Source organism: Brachyistius frenatus, unplaced genomic scaffold (assembly GCF_029030835.1).
Source record: "Brachyistius frenatus isolate BFR_SWC_R1_liver_20210118 unplaced genomic scaffold, ASM2903083v1 Contig_1, whole genome shotgun sequence".
NCBI classification, from domain to species: domain Eukaryota; kingdom Metazoa; phylum Chordata; class Actinopteri; family Embiotocidae; genus Brachyistius; species Brachyistius frenatus.
In genome coordinates this window covers 6119863-6141226 of record NW_027210600.1, presented here as the reverse complement: position 1 = coordinate 6141226, position 21364 = coordinate 6119863, and the positions used below count along the sequence as shown (strand labels likewise).

The following is a 21364-nucleotide window of genomic DNA, read 5'->3' as shown; positions in this document are numbered from 1 at the left end:
AGTCACTACCAGGATAGCTCTACTATATTAATGTAGATCTGGTTTCTGTGTTCTTTGTTTTCAGCTGTCCTGACATTCAGGTGAAGCCACAGGCAATGGGAGATTACTCAAGAGGTAAAAACATTTATTTTGTCACATTTTCCTATACAAAATCCCTTTTTCAAAAGGTATTACTTCAGACATTGCAGGAATGACAATAATAATAATAATAATACACTGGTTAATTGTAAAATTATACACACATATATATATATTTATATATTTGATATCCAAAATACATTGCATATATGAAGTAGCACAGATCCCTTTTAATTGATAATGCTTGTGAAACATGAACTTTCAAGGGTACATTTGAATAATTTCTTTATGGTACAAATTATATGTTCCCTTTTAATTTGTTCTTTTAAAGCTATAAATCTTCAAGAGAAGCTGGTTGTGGATATTAATACTGTTGGTATTATTTTGCATAAAATACCTGAAAATCTTTAATGCACAGGAAAAGCTACCAATTCCAGGACTATTTGGCATGAAGTGATCGAGGATGGAAGCGATCCATCATTACCACATGTTGCATAGAGAGTAAAAGAAACCCTGGCTATTGGATTATGATTCAAGCAGGCATTTGTGGTTTTAGGAATACAAAGAAAATATCTTTAACACTGAAAGGCCCTTGGGATGTTACAACCAAATTTCAGAAATAATAACAATAACAAGAAAACTAAAATGTTAAAATGTATTGCCCAAATGTACAGATATAAAAACGCTTAAAATGCTCAACAAACTACTTAGCAGAAATGGACTTAAAAGGCTTGCATTTTTGACCGAGGTCAACTCGTATTAATTCTCTTGACTTTTTATACTGTGTCACATATGAAAATAACTCTGCATAATTTATACAGTAAGTTGCTTTAATGCCTAGTTGACTGATGCTTATAAAATAATAAAAAATAGGTCTGACAAACGCACAGCGTTTGCGAATCTGAGGATTTCTTTGTTTCATCTCGTCATATTTTATTGGTTTTGTTCTCTGATAAACTACTTAGTCCAAAGTAATTTATTTTCAAGTGTCCATTTTCAGTTACTCGAAAAGAATACTTTTGATATTAACAGCTTTGAACACCTGAAGATGGATATGTATTGACATACTGTTACATGTTGATGAGGAAATCCTGACTTGAGATTCATGTGCATTTTGCTGGGCTTTAAGATCAGTGAGAAACTAACATTCAAACACACATGCTGCTCTCAAACTAGGATCCAGCCCTGGTAAAAATGCAACTTGACTGTCTATTAACATGACTTACTGCCAAGTCACTTCTCTGTGCTGACCTGTACGGTCCTGACTGGCCTATACAAAGAAGAAAGAGACACCATGGTAGCCATTATTGTCAGAGTGCACTTCAAAATCAAAAGTTGTCAGATTTTTGGCAAGATAATCTATTGTATGCATTTTAAGGTGTAGTGCTGTCTCATCTCTGATTAATAGACAAGATATGGTATGAATCAGCAGTTAAACCTCGGCACTAACTCTGTCAGGGTTAGGGCTTTGATTCTCATTATAGCACATCTTAAAACTGGATGAACACTCAAGGCACTTTGGATAGACAAAAAACATCCACTAGACAACAGTAGATAATATCGGCACATCTACATAATCACATCTGCAAAAAGGCACTTTCATGTGTTTGATTCATGAGCCGAAGTGTGAAAGAATTAATTTCTTCGTTAAATGTTTTTTACAAAATGAATACATCTGACAAATTTTGATTTTGCTAAAGGGTATCCCTTTTACGCGTGTTTCACAAACCAGAAGACATTCACATTAATACTGACATGGTCGAGCAACAAAACATCTGGAAACAGCATGGCTGAAAGGCAGCAACATGGCAAACATTTAACAGCCAAGTGTGTGGCCCACTGAAAACATCTGACCTGGGTTGAATTATTGTTGAAAATTACCGCAATTATATCTTGACTTAGCTTCCCCAGCACAATCGAGTCAACTGTACACATCGGCCCCTCCTTGAACTCCACACAAAACACACAGAAAACATTTTAAGCAACTGAGTTGACCCAGGACAGCAAAACATACAGCGCTTCCTTCTACGGCATTAAACTCTTCTCTAGCCTTCCAGTTTGGAGGATAATTTAAATGGCATATTGAATGGCATATTCCAGTTGCCAAATTTCATTCAGTGCTGAGAAAAGTCCATCTCGTTGAGAGCTCTTTCTTGTCCAGCGAATTCCAGACGACTCTCCACACACACATAAAAAGATGCAGATGAACAGAGAAGTAGACAGAGGAAAGACAAGGCTAGCTGTGGTGGGAATAAGAAACCCCAACATTTCTTTAGACGAGCAGAAAAGGCAAATACTTTAAAACACAATGTACATAATGTACTGCGAAGGGTGTAGATTGAGACCCATAAGTAATAGGCCCATGTCTGGTATTGTAGTGGGACGAGGAGACAGACAGATTTGGGTTTGTCTGCTGTCTTCAGGCTTTGGTTTGGGAAGGTTTTAGAAGGGAGACCTACTGGCTTGTAGGTGGAGCTTTCAAGAGAACTGGAAAGAAAGGCACAGGAAACTCAGACGCACGTCCATGAAACATAAAAAAAAAAAAAAAAAAAAAAAAAGTTTTCTAGTCTTGTAAAAGTAAGTAGTATTCCATTTTGGACCATAGAATCCAGTTGTTTATAGAATTATACAAAAAAACTCCTTCAATTTAATTGTCCTTCATTCAGGGGTAAAATTTATTCAGAGGACAATATTCCTCTATCAATTCAGTCGGCATCATTTGGAGTGCAGATCAGCAATTATGGTCTTCCTTTTTGGGCAAGAGGAGGTTTTTAAGGGCGGTGAATGGTCATGAAGGGTTGTTTTAATAGTAACTGCCCAGGTGGGATGGCACATGAGTGTTAGGATGGCGGGGAACATTTGGGTTGGGGTAGATGCCTGCAGTGGGTGAGCTCCAGTACTGAGCAGTGGGTCCAAAGAAATTGGAGGAAGTGACTGGCATGGACGGAGGGTGTGGGGATACAAAGTTGACCTTCTGCTGGTGGGCATGGTAGGAAGGCACGTAGGCTAGGTCCGAGGGGTACTTATACATAGAGGACTCGGTAGGGTGCGGCTGCAGTGCCTGAGCGATGCCATGGAAGTCGAACTTGTAGGCATAGCGTTTTCCGTGCACCTTGGTCATGATGTTTTTGTCATAGTAGTAGCGCAGTGCACGGCTCAGCTTGTCGTAGTTCATGTTAGGCTTGCTCTTACGCTCGCCCCAGCGCCGCGCCACCTCATCCGGATCTGTCATCTTAAACTCGCCATTGGTGCCCTCCCAAGTGATGCAGCCTGCGTTGGCGCTGTCAGACAGGAGCTCCAGGAGGAACTGCCACAGTTGGATCTGACCTGAACCTGATAATTGACACAAATACAGTTCTTGATCAGGCACAGATGCTTTCGCATCCAACTGAAGCCCCTTTTCCACTGCTGGTACCAGCTCGACTTCACAGCGTTCGCCTTTTCTGTTGGTTTTTTTTTGGTACCAAGCAACCTGAGCTAATTTTAAACGGTGGCCAGAAAACATTGCAGACCACTGATTGGCAATCACTCCCTCACTGCATTTGTGATACGGGACATCCTGTTTAAAGCAGCCGCTATTGAATAGCCAAGATACTATTGCAGCTGAATTTTTCATTTTACTGGACTATTCAATTAATGGCAACCCGTGAAACCACATCGTGGTTAATCAAGGAGGTGCAGACGTTTCAGTCAGTGAGGGTGTGTATCGTATGGAAAATTATGTCATGGTAGTTTTATGTGGTGTCATTATAGTAACAAAGTTGCATTGAGGGGGTACCATCTGCAGTGGAAAACGCAATTCAGAAAAGTAGCTGGTACCAAAAGGAAATAGAATCAACTAGAGTAGACCCTGTACCTGGAGTGGAAAAGGAGCTTAGAACAATCAGATACCTGACTATGCTGCGAATCTTACCTGGGTTGGCTAGGCGACTACTGGTGGGGCCCAGAATCTGATACGGATCTGTGGACAAAAAGGAGCGCTTTGTTAGTCTACATAATGATTGCTGTGGTGACATGACAATATGTTGCCTGTGGTAATTACTATTGAAGACTGACAGCACATGTCCCTGAGCAGAACAGTTCATGACTTAATTCAATGCAAATCAAGTTCTTCTTAGAACCTTTTAGCACAATCTCACGTCATATGAAGTAAATAAAACTAAATATGCTAAATGCTGTCAAAATGAATCGTTTTATGTTGTTAAGTTTTTCACTAGGTTGTTTGGATTATTGTATTCTGCACACCCTCTAAATAATGAAGTGACCAGAAAACCAATTACACGTGTTAATAAATGTGTGGTTGAGAGGCAAAGAAAAAAAAGAGGAGTAAACACTCTGCTTGGGGTTAAGCTGCATTATTCAATTGTTCTAAAAGAAGCTTCACTAGAATCGATCTGGCAACCAAATACAAAGAGCTGAAATTCCTGGATGTTTCAATCGAGATTACAATCCTATTATGAACAAAGAGTAATTAAGCTCGACTGCATCAACTATCAACAGAAAGAAGAAAAAGAAACCTCTGTCAAGACAACCAAAAGGAAGCTAATATCCGCAATAATGAATTAGCTTTGAGTCTGTGCTGTGATTACATAGACCGAGAAAAGATACGTAAGCCTTTACCTGGCTGAGCTCTGGGCTGCTCGGCGGACTTGGTCACATTTTGAGTAACCACTGGTGAGCCTGCAGAGAGAGAGAGAGAGAGAGGACAAGTGAGAGAGACATAAAGAGGTTCAGAGAAAACATCAGTGGGGTGGCGACAGATAAACAAAGCTACACATCTTGAAGGCATGCCAGCAGAGGTCCAAAGTAAACAAGGCAGTGGCTGGTGGCTGGACTGACTTCTTCAGCCTGTGTAATCTTTAGGAGTCTGTCCCACTCATCTAGACTCTGTTGATGTTGGAACAGCCTAGATTGTGCAGCAGACTTTGGTCGAGCAGTATTTTTGAAATGATTTGGTGGTTTTAACTTTTTCGGCGTACCAAGTAATGAGGTACCCCCCCCCCCCCCACCCCCGTCAGGTGAGATGTAAAATCACACCCCACCCTCTCAAGAGGTTACCAGCACTGTCCAGTCAAAAAATGTAAAAGCTCTCTGTGTATTTTTGCGTCCTCACCTTTGCCACTGTGCATGTTGTTGGACCATCCTGTCCGCCGTACAACATCATATGAGGGGTCTGACGAAGAGAGAGGAAAGTTTGAGTGTATTTAAAAAGAATAGTTCACAGAGAAATATGTACAACTTGTAAAATGCCAGTGGATGCACTTAAGTGCTCAAGGAATCTTGAGTTGTGAGAGTGCTGCATATTTAGTCCATACGGTAGGGGTTTCGTCTCATTCAGGGCAAGCCAATCGCCAGAATGCAACAGTTACAGAAGCCCAGTGCCAAATAAATCAATCAAAACATGGGTAAAGATATTCTTCACAGGAAATCTGGACATGGTGATGTGGTTTTGTTTGGCTCGTTGTGATGGGTAAAGTGTCGATGGCACAATCTTTGACAGAGAGTACAGTTGGTTGAGCAGCTTGCAACACCCTGACCACAAATAAAAGGGCTGATGCAAATTAACGTACAACAGGGACTCACTCACACACATAAAGACAATACATGCACATAATATCCAGCCTCATCCCATCTCCCCACACGAGCGGCTTTCATGAAACCTTGACAAACAGCCAAACTGGCCCAGTTTGGATGAGTTCTACCTGCTGTGTGTGTGTCTGCTGTTCAAACCTGACCGAGTGTGAATCTGGACAGCTTCCAGTAGCAATCAATCACTGACAAAAGCAGATAAAACAGAAGCTGTATCGTTCCCCTGGCAATGTCTAAAAAAAAAAAAAACGCCCAGGTATACTCAAAGTGCACCTGGCCAGCGCCCTTGATGGGTTGTATTATTAAGAGCTAAAACAGCTTAAACAGTTGTCAGACAGCAGGGAAATATAATGCGTACTGTGGCAAGATACGCTTTACTCTCTGTTGTGCCCAACACGCTATTCAGTGTTATCATGAGCTGCAAATCTTTTTGTCAGCAGTGTTGCTCCCAGAGAGCAGCAGATAGACAGTGTAATGGTGACGACAAAGAGGTCGTCGATCGGTTCAACAAGCTGTTAGAAGGGCAGCAGGCAAATCCATTTCCCATCAAGGCAGGCTGAATTTTTGAGAAACAGGCTAAGTGACCAAGTTGAAAGGTTCAAAATCGTGACCTATGTACTCACAGTGGATGTTACCTTACCACTAGGACCTCTCCTAAAGGTCAATAAAAGCTCCTGGCCTAGAATTTGCATTAAGATCTATTCACAAGACAATTCCTGTGCTCACAAAAAGGGGTAGAGTTGACCCTATTGGTATGGGTGGCATTGTTTAATACACACAACCTGATATATCATACTTTAATAGGGTAGTTCTACATGCGGCACCGGTTTTACCAGGAAATCCATTATTTAGTAGTCCTCTGAATGACCTCTAACTTCTTTTAGACTCAAGAGCTACTTTTAGTAACACTTTGTGGATCAGAACACAAATGCAGAAGTGATGCACTCATCAGCCAGTTAGGCGCTATTGACCGTTAGGATGATCCCAGGTAACTGGCTAATATAGAGCATCAGCTCCTTTTCTTAAACATATATATTGTATGATCTGCAAGATTAATTATGAGCCTGAATAGATAATTAGAATAACATGATTTAACATTTTGTAGGTGAGTGAGTGGGCTGATGTCAGACTACAAATGCACTCTCTGTGTGGATTGGTGTGCAGGTGTTTGGTTGTCAGACAGGAATATTTATGTGTTTAGTCTAGTGCATTGATTCAGATGCTGATAAGATATCAACCACTAACAAAAAACTATTGAATTCACATACATATTTCCCTGTATTATTCTTGACTTCATTGATTTATATTCATTTGTGTGAAATTAAAGCCTTTTGTGGACAAGGCACGCTTAAACAGTTACTTAATATAAGTCTGCCAAGTACTTTTAATGAGCCTGAAATACATGAAAGTGATCATATTCACTTCTTTGGGTGCCAGCTTAACCTTTATGACCTCATACGCCCACACCAGATCCAAATCAGTTTCCACTCCATGCCCAACATTTCCAAACACTGTACAACACTGCCCTCCTGTGGATCAGGAGAGCTTCACAGTTTAGTTTTAATTCAAATAAAGAGGAAATAACAAAATATTTCACATTAATGATTATATCTCCTTTTGACATAATTGAAATGGATACTCCAACCTCACTGCAACCATAAAAACAAAGTATTTTTTTTTTTAACTCATTTCATAATCCACCATTGAAAATGCAAAAATAAATCACTTTGAATTCATGCGTCTTGTGCTACTCTCAGAAGATGTTTTGTTTTAATCTTTCTCTACTCGCAGAATATTCTCCATTGGAAAAATGTCCTGCTGCTCAGGGAAATCTCAGTCTCTTTACTAATTTCTAACTTTTCAACTTTTAACGCCTCAGCAAAAGAGTCATTCCTATCTGCAGGCAAGAGAGAGGGTTTTTTTTTCCTGGTCCCTGAATCAGTAGAGGAATTGAGTGAATGAAGAAAAAGTGGCAGGCTGTATCAGTGACAGCATGAAAAAAGTAAAATGAAGGATGCGGACTCCCAACTAAAAAAGAATAAATTAGAATATGATCAAACGTATAAAAGAAAAGAGACGCGTAATCGAGAGAAAGAAAAAGAGGCAGAGGAGGGACAAATAACAAGCGGGCTGCCGTGGCTCAGCGGGGCTGTCAGGTTCAATCTGGTGTGGGCCGGCAGGATAGCCAAGGAGCAGTGACTGGGGGAGAGTCCTGGGAGACTTGCGTTTCCTGCCTGCTTCGCCTGCAGACAACCTCTCTTTGTTTTACTGGCCCTTTTTTCCCCTCTACTCACCGCCAGTCCCCCCCCCCTCCCACCCCCAACCATCCACTCTCCACCACCCTGAAAAAAACACAACAGGGCTACCTCCATCTAAGGGTTAGGGACATGGTGGGGGGGGAGAAGCAGAGACGAATGAGGGGGAGATAGAGAGACTGAGAAGGAGACAGATATGTAGACAGAGTGAGTAAGTGCATGAAGAAGGAGAAAGAAAAAGTAAAGAGAGAAAAATAATGAAAAAAAAAAAAAAGTCAGAGTCAGACAAAACACAACTTTGGAATTTGAAAAGAAAACAATGTCAGCAAACCCAGCTACTGTCTGGTATGGGCAGGAGGAGATACCCTATTATATGGGCTCATTTAAGACGCCCTCAGTGGTCGGTGGTATTAAAAAGCGATTTTCCCTTTAGCCACATGCAAACAAAAATGAGGACATAAGAAAGCCCAAAATTCTCAAGACACGTGCATGATTCAAACTCTTCGCCCAAAACAGTCCCTTCATTTTTGATTGAGTGAAAGGTAGGGAAGTGGAAGTGAAAGTGCAGAAGAAGGAAGAAGCAGCAACTACAATGTACAATGCCCAAGTGGTCGGGAGTGGGGGGTACGGCCGTGGAAGCCAACCACGCAAACACAGACCCGAATTTGTGCACACAGAGCCGCCACCACCCTCCACCCCCTCAACCCCCCCCCTCCCCTCCCCTCCTCCAGCCTTCATTTTTCCAGGCCTAGCTCTGACTGAGACTTGAGCCAGTTTCCACTCTGGTCTGGGGTGTGGTGCACGCTCCTGGGAGACTTCAACTGCAGGACCAGTTAGTCAAAACAAGGCCCGACGTGCTAGACAGAGAGGGAGAGAGCGAGAGACGAAGAAGAAGCCGAAGAAGAGTGAAGAAGAAAAGAAGTAGAGGAGACTAGAGTGGGAGAGAGAAACTGAGCAACCGAGCAGAGAGAGGGTGAGACAGACTGAGAAAGAGAGGTGAAGGAGAGAGTCCAGCCCGTGGACTGTTTTTAACCCAGAGCCTGAGCCAAGGGGAGAGACCCAGACAGGGTAAACTTTTTTTAATACCCATAATACAGGTGCTTTAAAAGCCATCTGTGTGAGGAAGGAGCCATAAGGGGAGGAGAATGATGGCAGAGTACAGGAGTTAGACACAGGAGGAGACAGGACAAACAGCCATCGGGGAAAAAACTGGAGACAACACCTTAGCACCTTTGTTAGCTCACCTTCTTAAGAAAGAATTTCATCTTTCTTTGACTGTCTTTTGAAAGTGAAAAATCATAAATGTTTGACAGTTTGTACATATATAAAGGTCTTTGACTTGGCAGTAAAATAAATACATTATTTCCTCATTCAGTGAGAAGCAGGGTGAGAATCTGAGCATCCTTGCAGAAAACTATAAAGCTTCAAAATTTCATGGCAGCAGTAGAAACGGGACATAAACCAAAAATGAGAAAAAGGAACAGAAAAAGAAGCCTTCAACCAGAACTAGGATGTTTAAATGCAACACCCACACACAATATGATATACATACACTGCCCAACACAAGAACTGCCCTAAACTTTTATTCTCCTGAATAACACAGTACACCCTCCAAATGGAGAAGCATTCTGTAATACATGCTTCCCCAAGATGTGCAGGAACACACACACACACACACACACACACACACACACACACACACACACACACACACACACACATACCCTTTCATAGCTGCTGCATTCCGTGTTTTATATGCTCTCTTTTATTCATAACATTGCATTTTACACCACAGAGTCTGGAGCAGATTAAGGGTTGTCTCCTGCTGTATGCTCGTGCTTACTCTACCCCAAAGAGCCTGGATGGTATTTGACTGTTCTCAGAAGGCAATATATGAACTTGAACATCTGGCAGTGCTGATCTGAGTGAAGGCTGATAAAGGCTTCTCCTGAAGCAAGACACCTTTTACTGTTGAGTCACAAACTCACAACTCCAGTATTGAAGTTTTTTCTTCTTCACTTTTCACTTCAAACTGCATGGAAGTAACATTTTGGTTATATTTAATGTGACTGTTAAATTGCATTGCATTAAAGTAACTAGTTTTCATTGGGTGAGCATACATCTGATAACATGGCAAGTTATTATGTTGGAGATAAAAGCCTTTTCTCAGCTTTAGACTGTACAGAGGACACAACTCGAGGCAGAGTTGGTGTTTCAGGAGCCCATAATAGAAAATCACCTCTTGCGAAAGGGAAATGCTGTTGAAGGGAGTGACCCTCTTTTCCTGCCAGTCCAAACACCTGGCACTGAGAACCAGGAAGACCGGGGGTCGGGGGTGACCGAGCAGAATCTTATCTGGCCTGCCCATTGGTCTATTAGTTTGAGGTTAGGCGAGAACAAGTACATGGCCCTGGTAACTCTTACCACTGGGGCAGATAGAGAGAGGCAGAGGGCATTCTCTGACACTTATCAGATCTAGTATTTCCTCTGCCGCTGTCTTGATAGGGCCCCTCATCCTGTGAGCGAGGCTATCACTGTTATTGCAGTCCTTTGTCCCGTCTCTGGTGGTGACACTGTATAGCCGATGTAAAGGATGTGGCGCTTTTTTTTCTTTTTCTTTTACAGATACGCAGCCTATTCAAGTTGTGTCAGCACAAAATAATGTTTGTAGAGTGAAAAGGTATCCAGAGGAAAGGGACAGTCATCCTGAGCTGCAGTGGGTATTGTTCCTAGAAACTCAGTGTAGCTTTCATAAGAATTTCAATTCAAGCTCAACCAATTTATCAGTTGGCTGATTGTATCGCCCGTTATCAGCCAAACAAAGATGTATCAGTAGTAGCAGCATATATCATCCAATATGCAGCAATAAGAAAACTTTTTTTTACAGAATAGTGCAACATGACCAACACAGTTCTCATTTGACGGCTGCTTTCCTACTTCATGACAGATATCTTAATGTAAATGCTGATTGAATAAATTAATTGTAGCTTGTAACTTTCATAAAACACAATCACCAAGCAGCTCACCCGGTAACACGAAGCAAAAGCTCATCTTAATAGTTTCTTTAGTCATATATTCGCCCCTAAAATCTCTACAAACACAATAAATCTCCCAGTAAGCTGAGCTAATGTCTTTTGTTTCTATTTATTTCAGGTAATCTAGCTTTATGAGAAAGTTCATATCAAGTAAAATAACACATAACAAATACTTACAGAATAATACAAATGAACAGACAAATAACAAAAAAAGGAATTTAGATCAAAATAAGTGACCAATTTTTGTTCTTGGTTTTTTTTAAAAATGGAATGAATGTCACATGGAATTGTGTGTTAAGATGAATATTTTGCCAGCCTATATTCAGCTTTCATGATTGAATGTTTGATTGAATAGTATTTTATAAACTGATATAGCAATCTCATGGAAACAGCTCAACTACATGAGATGAAATTTATATTTGTATATATACAAAATGTGTAAGAGTCCAAAATTACAAGCAACATCAAAGCCAGCCTCTCCATCACATGTTTTATGGTTAGTCTCACTTTAACCTTCTGTCATCCCCTCTGCCATTAATTCACTCAGTAGAGACTCACAAACACACACGCTCCTTTTCTCTGCACACCAGATGAAGCAGCCAATCAGCCTCTTCTTCCATGTTTACCATCCAAATTGTTGCTTCAGCACCTGTCTGTGATGCCTGTCTTTCCCATAAATAGCCTCATTCACATACTGTCTTTCCTGTAATCACATTTGCACTCTGTTCATGCCCCTGCTGCTATGGAAAGAACTCATCAGCACTCTGCTTTTGTTACTGGCCCTCAGAGGTGCTGTGTGTTGTCCCAGCATTCAGGTAGCACTCCTCAATACTGCGGTCTGCTCTGGCAGCTACCATTTTAACAACACAAAAGGTGCACCTGCCCAGAGCTTTGTTAGTGGCAATCGGCAACTGCATATGCTTATGAGCGGTCTGTATTTTCAAGTGTGTGTGCACTATGTGTGTATTTGTTTTTATTTTCATGTCTGAAGCTTGCACATATTGAGTTTATTTATTTTTTTTTTGCCTTCCCTTTGTCTTTAGTAGTAGCATTCTCACCTCAGTATACAGCATTGACATCAAATATACACCCAAACAGACAGATGGTAGGATAAATGATAGGTGTTCCTACCCTCTTTGATAGCCAGGCGTGGGGACGGGTCTGTGTGAGATGGTGCATTGTAGGATAATGATGAGCTACCTGCAAAGACACAAAAAAACAGAGCACAGTTAGATCCTCATGTTCTTTAATGAATTAAGGTGGGAAGGAAAGACACCCAAAAACAAGTACATAAAAAAAACACAAATCAACATTTGTTTACATAAAAGCACCAAGTGATAATTAGTATACATACAATTTTTTCAGAGACAGTTCAGCATGGCTTTTAGTGTTTGGTTCATAATACTTGATCTTGCAGATTATCGACGTGTTTATGTGGAATTTGTTTGTTGATCATAATACATTTGCTGTTCAGGAAATTGCATAGAAACCCCAGCGTCCCCCACACTGTGACAAAACGCTTAAGGGGTTTAACAATGGCCAGCAGGTGGCAGTAGAAGGTTCAGCTCATTACTGCCAAACAGCACAATACTGTATAGCCCTTCTCATTTCTTGTCTTTCAAAAAATAATCTCAAATGGAAAATAATTCATGACATATAGTTCTAAATAGATTAAATCTAACACCCTGTCAGTCCTATAAATGGAGGGAAAACGTAGCCTGTCAGTATTACAACTGCAAGTGCTACTCCTGAAATAAGGCGAAAAGACAGGGAGGCGAGAGTCCTCATATGGCTGCCTATTCATTTCACCTTATGGAGCAGAACTCGGCACTGCATTCCTCCACTTACACAGGCACCCTGGGCGGCACCAAAATGCTCTCTTAATTTTAGCTGCCCCCAGGCATAAATCAGCGAGTGGAAAAACAGACCCAAAAATGCACAGAGAAAACACAAGAGCAGTTACATGGAGAGTGAAGAGAAGATTTAGCACTGAGACGGCTGCTGAGTGTAGGGAGGATATCTTTTTTGAATGGAGCAACCTGAAAGACAACCTCAAACACAAATGGAAAGAAAAACCCGGCAAGTTAGTGATGTTTTCTTGAGACTTGATGCAGGATCCTTACCTAACTAGCTGTGCTGCTGCTTTTTTTTTTTTTTTTTTTTTTTTTTTTTTTTTTTTTTTTTTTTTTTTTTTTTTTTTTTTTTTTTTTTTTTTTTTTTTTTTTTTTTTTTTTTTTTTTTTTTTTTTTTTTTTTTTTTTTTTTTTTTTTTTTTTTTTTTTTTTTTTTTTTTTTTTTTTTTTTTTTTTTTTTTTTTTTTTTTTTTTTTTTTTTTTTTTTTTTTTTTTTTTTTTTTTTTTTTTTTTTTTTTTTTTTTTTTTTTTTTTTTTTTTTTTTTTTTTTTTTTTTTTTTTTTTTTTTTTTTTTTTTTTTTTTTTTTTTTTTTTTTTTTTTTTTCCGGGGTTGGGGCCCATGGTGGCAAACTAGGGGTCTGTTTTTTTAGGGGGTTGCTGGCGGGAGGAGTGTGGGGTGCTACACAAATGTACTCTAACCTCCCCAACACCCCACCCCTCCTGGATCAACCTACTCCATGGCACCCCCAAGGCTCTGGGTCTAGTTTAGAAAGCTGGGGGCCTCAGAACAGGGGAGCCATTGTATGAGGAAGGGTCCCTGCACAGCAATCAAACGCAGCCCCCCATACAAAAATAATTCCACACGCAGAGTGTAAGCGCACGGGGGCAAGCGAGCCACCAAGTCTTTGCAATGAGGGTAGAAAGTGTGAGGGAAAGATGAACAGACGGGGACTGAGGGAAGGAGGAAGGGGCTGTTAACCCTTTTCCTACTGTGTGCCACATATGTGGGCTGACCCAGACAGGCAAACAGGCAGCATTGCTGAGAAAACCTCAAACCATCCCACAGAGAAATTCAGGGCTGCTGTACAGGGAGAGAGTGAGAGTGAGTGAGAGCGTAGGGGTGAGGGAGGGAAGGAAAGAGAGGGAGGGAGAGAGACACCACAGCTGACAGTTTGGTGGAGGGAGCCTTGGCTGCGCTGCCTATTTATTTGGACGGCCTCTTCCTCTCTCGGAAAACAAACATGTCCCGGTAATCTGACAGCACAGTGGGAGGACTGGCCAGTGTTCAGCCTTTAAGACCCTCATTCTCTCTTTCCATCTCCAGTCACATCTGCTCAGAGTCTGTTCGATTACATAACATCCACAAACAATTTTCTTTTCTCTCCTTCCTATGACTGGTGGCTCTTTCAAAAGCCCCGTCCTCCAGTTTGACGTGCCCGTAATATTGATGGATATTTTGTTCAGCATTGTGATAGAATTCTAGTGGGCTCTGCTGTTTATTCTGCAGAGCTATGTGATACCATTGCCTCAAACATGTGGTTTGAGCTTTGTCAACAAACTGAGGGTCCAAGTCACCCAGTTTTGGGCATCTAGCCACCTAAAGTGGGGCAAATGGACTCCAGTCATCCTTTCAGCGCTACAGGATAAGGCTGCATTAGAAGTCCCGCTGCCAGCCTTGCATTGTACACAAAGTTTCTGAAAGTTCTCAAAACAAAACATTTGTCATTGCGTACGAAATTATAGCCTGTTTTTTCCAGTCCCAGGGTCACGATGTGAATATACGAGTCTGGTCACGCTTCATTGAGGATTGTTTCCAGGCCTTGCTTCCTAATGGGCGTAGAGCTCGGGTAGATTTAGAATCTGTTGGAGGAGCCTTCAACCAATCGACATTGACCACCATACCATGTATGTTGTGCACCAAAACTTACCAAGCTGTAAACAACAGAGAACCTCCCACATTGTGAGCAAAGTGCAGCATCATGGTCGGTAAATGACCGATGCACCATTTTAGACATTGGCTCCAGCTTCATTTCCTCGATATTTGCTAAGATATTTGGTACAACAGGTCATATCTCTTCATCTAGCTCGACCATCGGCACTATATTTCGAAACAAGCGCTTGACCTCAACATTCTCACTTAGCCGCCTCCACTGGCTGCTGATTCGGCCGCCCTTCAGAGCAACTGAGGGAATATTCACGCAAACAGGGTTTCCACACTATAATCACTGTGAAGACTGAAGCTGTCAACAATAGGCGAGCAGAGCCAGGCAACTAAAGTTATCCATGTGAGTGTTTTCTCAGCTGATGACCAAGCTGTCAAAAAGGCATTGTTTGTCAGCCGTGTTGGGCAAGTCACTTCATACTGAAAAAAGTAAACATATTACTTGATAAATTCCAGAAGCGCCCCTGATAAAACCAGGACTTAAATCCACTTTTTCCACAGATTTTCTAGCTTTTCAGCAACAGCACGACAAACTCAACTCTACTGTTCTCTTCACTGCAGCTCAAGCTTTGCTCTTCGTTCACAGGTAGCGACTGTGAAAACCCAGAGCGAACTTCCTCCCCACACCTTCGTCCAGCTAACTCACATCCAACGAGTCTGCCAACTGAAGGAAGACAAAACCAATTTGAAACTGGTAAGACACGGGGCAACTAAAGGTTAGTAAGAGGAGGACACGACTGAATTTCTTTTTTTACTACTGTAATACATTACACATTGTTTTCATATATATATATATATACGCATCACTGAGTGCTGTTTTACTGCCCAATGGTAAGGTAAAAAAAGATCTGTGTTTTGTGACTGGGCACAAACTTGCATATGAAATCCAAATGTCCTACACATATGTCCCACATTGTGACCGTTACTTTACTTTTTACCTTCCCACATAAAGGACACGAGCCTGGTGGTTCCAGACCCAAATTCACTGCCTGAATATATGCGCCAGCCTCAATAGAGAATTCTTTCCAGTCGTTGCATCCTAATGGCCATAATTTTGGAACTGACCAATCAGCATTGCGCCAAAACTCTAACGCCGCTGTGACTATGTTTAGAAAAAAAACTTGACTTCAACTTCATTGCATACAACCCTGGTTGTATGTATCGCTAGTCTCTGATTGGTCTGCCCTTCAGAATGGCTGAATAAATGTTAGGGCTAACAGAGTTTTCAGACTAAACTCAAAGGGAAGTAGTTTTGGACACCCTACTTCCTTCCAAATCCTGTGTTGCACAAGGCTGCCTTCATCATGCAGAGAAATGGTAAAACAGGCTGTTTGTTTAAATGCCTAAACTGAGAGATGTTGTTACAGCTCAACAAATTCTTTGATCTGGAGGATCTGGTGGATGGATGGATTGGCAAAGTGTGTGCACTTGAGGCTGATATTGCATGCCTTTTCCTACGAACAGTTAACATTGTTTTCAAGGGGCTTCCAAAGACCAAAACTAAGACCGCCTTAACCTTGCCCTTAAAGATTGAGGTATGCTTCAAAAGAAAGTGTTGTGATGACGCGTCGTCCAACCTGTTCTCCTTCCAGGGCCTTAAATACTGCTGTTTTGTCACAGCCTGCTGCTGTGTCAGAGACGCCTTAGGTCTCGGCACCAAAAATCACGTAGCTACGTTTAGGCTTAAAATAAGTCATTTTTATGCAAATAACATACGTACCCAGTGTAAGTTACTGTTTTGGGGTAAGTTAAATATATGATGTATTTAACTTATTTGTGTTGCTTAAAACAATCCATGCTAACGTTTACTTTCTCGCACCCTCGAACGCCAGTCTCCGGTGGGAAAGTTCTGTCTTTGTTCCATCCAACCAGCCCTGACCACCTCCTAATTTGGACTTGATCACTCTTCCTCCTCCATCACGCCAACAGCTTTGACAAAACAGGAGTAGCTAACATTCTGGGAATGAGAACTGACTGTGTCGTCATTACGACACATGCCACATGAAGTGTTTATTGCATTACGGTGCACAAATTCATGCGGACTCCCCTGGACGGCTTTTACTGTATCGTTGTAAAATGTGCCAAAACTAGTTATAACGAATCAATGAACCCCGCTTCCTTTCTCACCTTCACACATCTGACCAATAGCCGCATGAAGTGGGTGTGAATTTTGAATTTTCCATTCGGAAAGTTGAATGCCCACATCTGACTGAAAAGGTGTTCGGAGACAGGGTCTCAGAGACCGTCAATCACCCGACAAGAACTTCTGTTGGAGTATACCGACCTTTACCTATAGTTAATTTGCCATGACCACGATCTTCCCGTAACCATGTAATTTCCATACACAATTATTGTAGAAAGAACACATTTTCATAAAAAATGTCGGCATTACTGTTAATACATCTCTGTAACCCAAGTTATGCAGAATTGCCTATCGGGTTGCAAGTATCTCGCTTCAATTACAGCTGAGCTCATCTCAGTGTTTACATGAATACCAACTGCTTATTACCCACGTCCACTTATGCTAATGTGATGTGTACATAAATTCCTGTAGCACTTTGTGTTTGAACCCCAGAAGTCAAGTGAGCAGCCACAGACTGCTCTGTAATGGTGGCTAACAGCAGACAGCTAGCAGTAAAGGGCGCGGGGCCAGGCCGTTGAGCCCCTATGCACCAGTGATAATCTGCCAATAGAAAGAACTAATGCAAGGGGAGCTCAATAAAAATGTTGTGAGGGGAGAAAGAAGAGAGAGAGAGAGCGAGAGAGAGCGAGAGAGAACGAGAGAGCTCTCCAGACCTCCTTTTTCCCTACTCAGCCTGCGAGCCCAGATGTTTATGGTCTGTATAAACTATTGAGGGCTCGAGAATGTCCCCCACTCTGGAGAGAGCAGCAGCGGCAGTGCAGAAGCCCAGACTTATCACACACTGCCTCTCTCTCTCTCTCTCTTTCTCTTGACTCCCTCATTGTAAATCCATCCAGACACACACAAGCAATGGCGACAGCTGGGAAACAGAACTATTGCTATTCTCCAGCGGCACTCAATCACAACCATCTCAAACCGTTTCCACACTCACTTCTAAGAAATAGTTCAGCCCCCAATTGTGTTTTTTTTTTTTACATTTTCACACTTCCTTTCTATAACAGCTTCTCTTGCTCACACCTTCGTGCATTTGTCCTCAAATAACTACTGTCAAGGATATATTTCTCCCTTCAATTTCTATACGTTTCTTTAGATCTGCAGCATGTTTGATCTCAGTTCTCTGTCTTGTTACGTTCCCTCCTCACTCCCTCCTCTCATCGCTGCCGTCTCCCCTCTCTCTTCTTGCATCTCTGAGTGTCAGAAGATACAGCCTCTCTTGTCTGTGGTTTGTTGCTCGGCTCCGTTTCCAGCACATGTGGTATCAAACCGACCTACATGGGTGCGATAAAGCAAACAGTCCGCGGTCCCCTCCCTTGACAGACTAATTTGAACAAATTCTCAAATTGCACCCCAAATTGAAAGCACATTGGGGTGTGGGCGGCCATCACTTATAAAAATCTGGATAAGTGACCAACAATGAGGCCAAAATAATGCACGGGCAACTACCCTTGTTACTGCGAGCAGCTTGGCAGGCAGACAGATGTTCAGGTTGTGCCCGTGGTTGCACCAGTGTGGGTGTCTGAGCGATATTTCTGTGCATGACGTGGCAGGAATGTTTTGTTATGGTATGGCTGTAGGGTGGGGAAGTGTGTCCCTGCCCTTTGCCAAGTGTACATACAAGGCTTAATGACTGTGAGGAATGTTAATCAGAGGTTCAATAAACAGAGACAAACGCACACATGGTGCACACAGATGTGTATGAAATGATTGCAGTACCCCGTGGCCCATTCATTTTTTTTTTTGGCAGAGGATGGGGGGGTAACACAGGAACAAATAGTGAATGGGGTTGGAGGAGGACATCACGTGACCTGTCGTCACTAATACTTCCAGAGCTTGGCTCAGTTTTTCCCTTTCTCTCCCTTTTTCTGGATTCTTGATGCTCGCCCCAGCTCCAGCTCTTACGAGTGAAGCCAGAGGTCTATTTTCTGTACGGGGGTACTCCTCGTCTATGATTGTGTTTGTTTGTGCTGAGAGGGGAGATGTGAGAATGGCTTTAGTTTCCAAATCGTCAGCTCTACAGGGTGTGCATAAAGCCTCAACCCTCCTCCTGGTCCTCCTTCTCAGTCTTCTGTAGACGTTCAATTACTTCCATGGCTTCTCTTGCCATTAGGCTCCCCGTGTCAATAATGCACACTGCTTGCGTCCCAGAGAGCTGACCCCAAAACAGGTCACTCTTCACTATTCATGTTTTTGATTTTTGGGAACAAATCCAAAGCAATTTCAACTGGTAAGTGCAAAGGATTCCCAAAACCATCTCTTCTGTCTCCAAAATACACAAGGTCTAAATAAAAAAAAAAAAAGGGCAGCAATGGGCAGAGTCGCGGTGCAGCACGCCTAAGCCGTGGCTAAGTCCCGCACCCAGTGGCCATAATGAAAACTGCTCTGCGGAGTGTGCCCAGTGGCGGTCAGACAGATCCACCCGCTGCAGCGCTGCACAATGAAGCTGTTATACTCATGACAAGCATCTCTCGCTGCCCAGACGCAGTGCGTAGAGAAAACTGTTGACACCCACAAAATACAGTTCCCATTACATCACATTGAGGGCCATCGCAGTTTTTTTCATTTTTTTTTTAGAGTAATGTTAAATTTAGTTGAGCCATCAGTCACTCCACCCAACGTGCTGTCATGATATTATGCAGCTGAAGAAACTCTCACTCTTCAGAAGTACAGAATCCAAAGTATTCAAAGATGGGACAAACTGTTCTCTGCACGCACAACAATTACATAGATTTTTTTTTAACAGTGAACAGTGGACATACCCAGTCTCTGAACTAGACACTGTGTATTCAAACCATAGCCACACCAGATGTTACATCTTACATTAAAATGTAATTTGCATACTGCCTCAGAAAATTGGCTTCGTTTCTTCACGGAAACATATGAAGCAGGATTACACCGAGGTATTCTTCAAAGGTAAGAGGCTCAAATTTAGTGGCCTCCATTGCAAATTGCAGATCAACTTTCTTTTGCTGTGCTGGACATGCAGGCCTAGCGTGATTCCCGAGGCAATGCACCTGGGCTTCATCTTTCTGTGGACCATGTGGAATAAGGCACTGCAAAGTGTAGTGGGGGACGTAGTTGATGGTTATCTTGAGAGAGGGGAGAAACCCACTCGGTTTCCACAGCTCGGCTTAAGACAGGGTACCCATTACGGATAAATGAGTTTCCAGTAAAAGCAGTCTCATTGTTTATTGTTGGTAATATGAAAATACCGTGGCGACTAAAAAAAAAAGTGTCATGATGTTTTCCTAGGTCTGGCAAACAGGGTCTTTTTCACTCTCCCCATCTAAAAGTAGAGAAAAATATTGGAAAAGAGGCTTGTGCCTTGACTTGAAGTTGGTTTTGACTTCCATTTTTTGGCAAAGATAAATGCTGGTGCAGATTTCAACTGAAGCACAAACAGCAGGGCGAGCACAGTGCAGCAAAATCACCAGTCTTCAATTTATCTATAATGTTCTGTTCTGTTTTCTATCAGTTCTCAAACCTTTTTGTCTGGACTCTAAAGTTTGTTCCAGTGACCAGTTAATTGATTACAGTCTGTTGTTTCATTAGCTTTGCCCTTGTGATAACCCGCTGTGATGTCACCCATTAGTTTGTAAACTAAAATCTCCAGTCTGCCATTTTCTCTGTCGCCATCCTAGTTTTTTGGAGTCAGAAGTGACCACATTTGGACGAGCTGGGGAGGAGCGAGGGGTGCATCTCACCAACAACACTACGACCGCCCACCTATACGGGAAACCTGACTGCCACACTGGAATGTCAGTCAAACCAGGCACGCCCCCAAACATACCTCTATTTTACTCATAATTATGGAATTATTTTTTTAGAAGGATCATCAGAACGCTGATTTAGTTAATGACATCATGATGATGACATTGCTGAATTTTTTTTTTTTACTGGCTTTGTATTTCATGAGAGAAGTTGATGCTTTTTTTAATGGGAGCCTGTTGGAGCCAGAGGTCTTTTGGAACCAGCCCCTAGTGGCCCTCATTGGTATTGCACTTTAAGGTAATTCCACACTGGCTTCACTTTACTGACCTGGAGGTTACGTTCATGTTTATATCCAGTCTATGGATTGGCCTCTTATCTTTACCTTTATACTTAAATTTGCACAAAGCGTACTTACTTTCCCTGAGGTAATTGAGATGAGAGAGAAGCACTTCTGCGTTGTACATGGTGGTGAGCCGGAGGAAGTCGTCCTTGCTCATCTTGCAGAGCTCTTTGCCGTCTGTGTTTTGAAACATTGCCATGTCGATCTCCAGCAGGCCGTATTCCTTGATGGCCCACTCGAGCCACTGGCGCACGTGGTCCTGGGACCACAGTGACGGGTCTGTAGGAAGACAAGAAGAGAGAGGAAGTTTATTTACTGCGAAAAGCATAGTTGTTGACAATCAGGGAAAACAGCTGGGAAAGTCTCATATCTCACCAAGGTAAAGGGGGTGGGAGATAAATTTAGGATCAGTATCTGGGTCA

At 42.1% G+C, this 21364-nt stretch overlaps 1 protein-coding gene across 3 annotated transcripts in view; it reads right to left on the bottom strand.

The window, feature by feature from the left end:
- Positions 1-107: 107 nt before the first annotated feature.
- Positions 108-21364, bottom strand: part of fli1 (Fli-1 proto-oncogene, ETS transcription factor) — a 34914-nt gene continuing 13657 nt past the window's right edge. For all 3 annotated transcript variants that reach the window (XM_069712604.1, XM_069712683.1, XM_069712763.1), the window contains 6 exons: positions 21018-21221; positions 12089-12157; positions 5192-5251; positions 4699-4758; positions 3992-4039; positions 108-3411 (listed from right to left, as the gene is read on the bottom strand). In XM_069712604.1, the coding sequence (XP_069568705.1) occupies positions 2882-3411; positions 3992-4039; positions 4699-4758; positions 5192-5251; positions 12089-12157; positions 21018-21221 (971 nt within the window). In that variant the 3' untranslated portion in view covers positions 108-2881. The remainder of the gene's footprint in view (positions 3412-3991; positions 4040-4698; positions 4759-5191; positions 5252-12088; positions 12158-21017; positions 21222-21364) is intronic.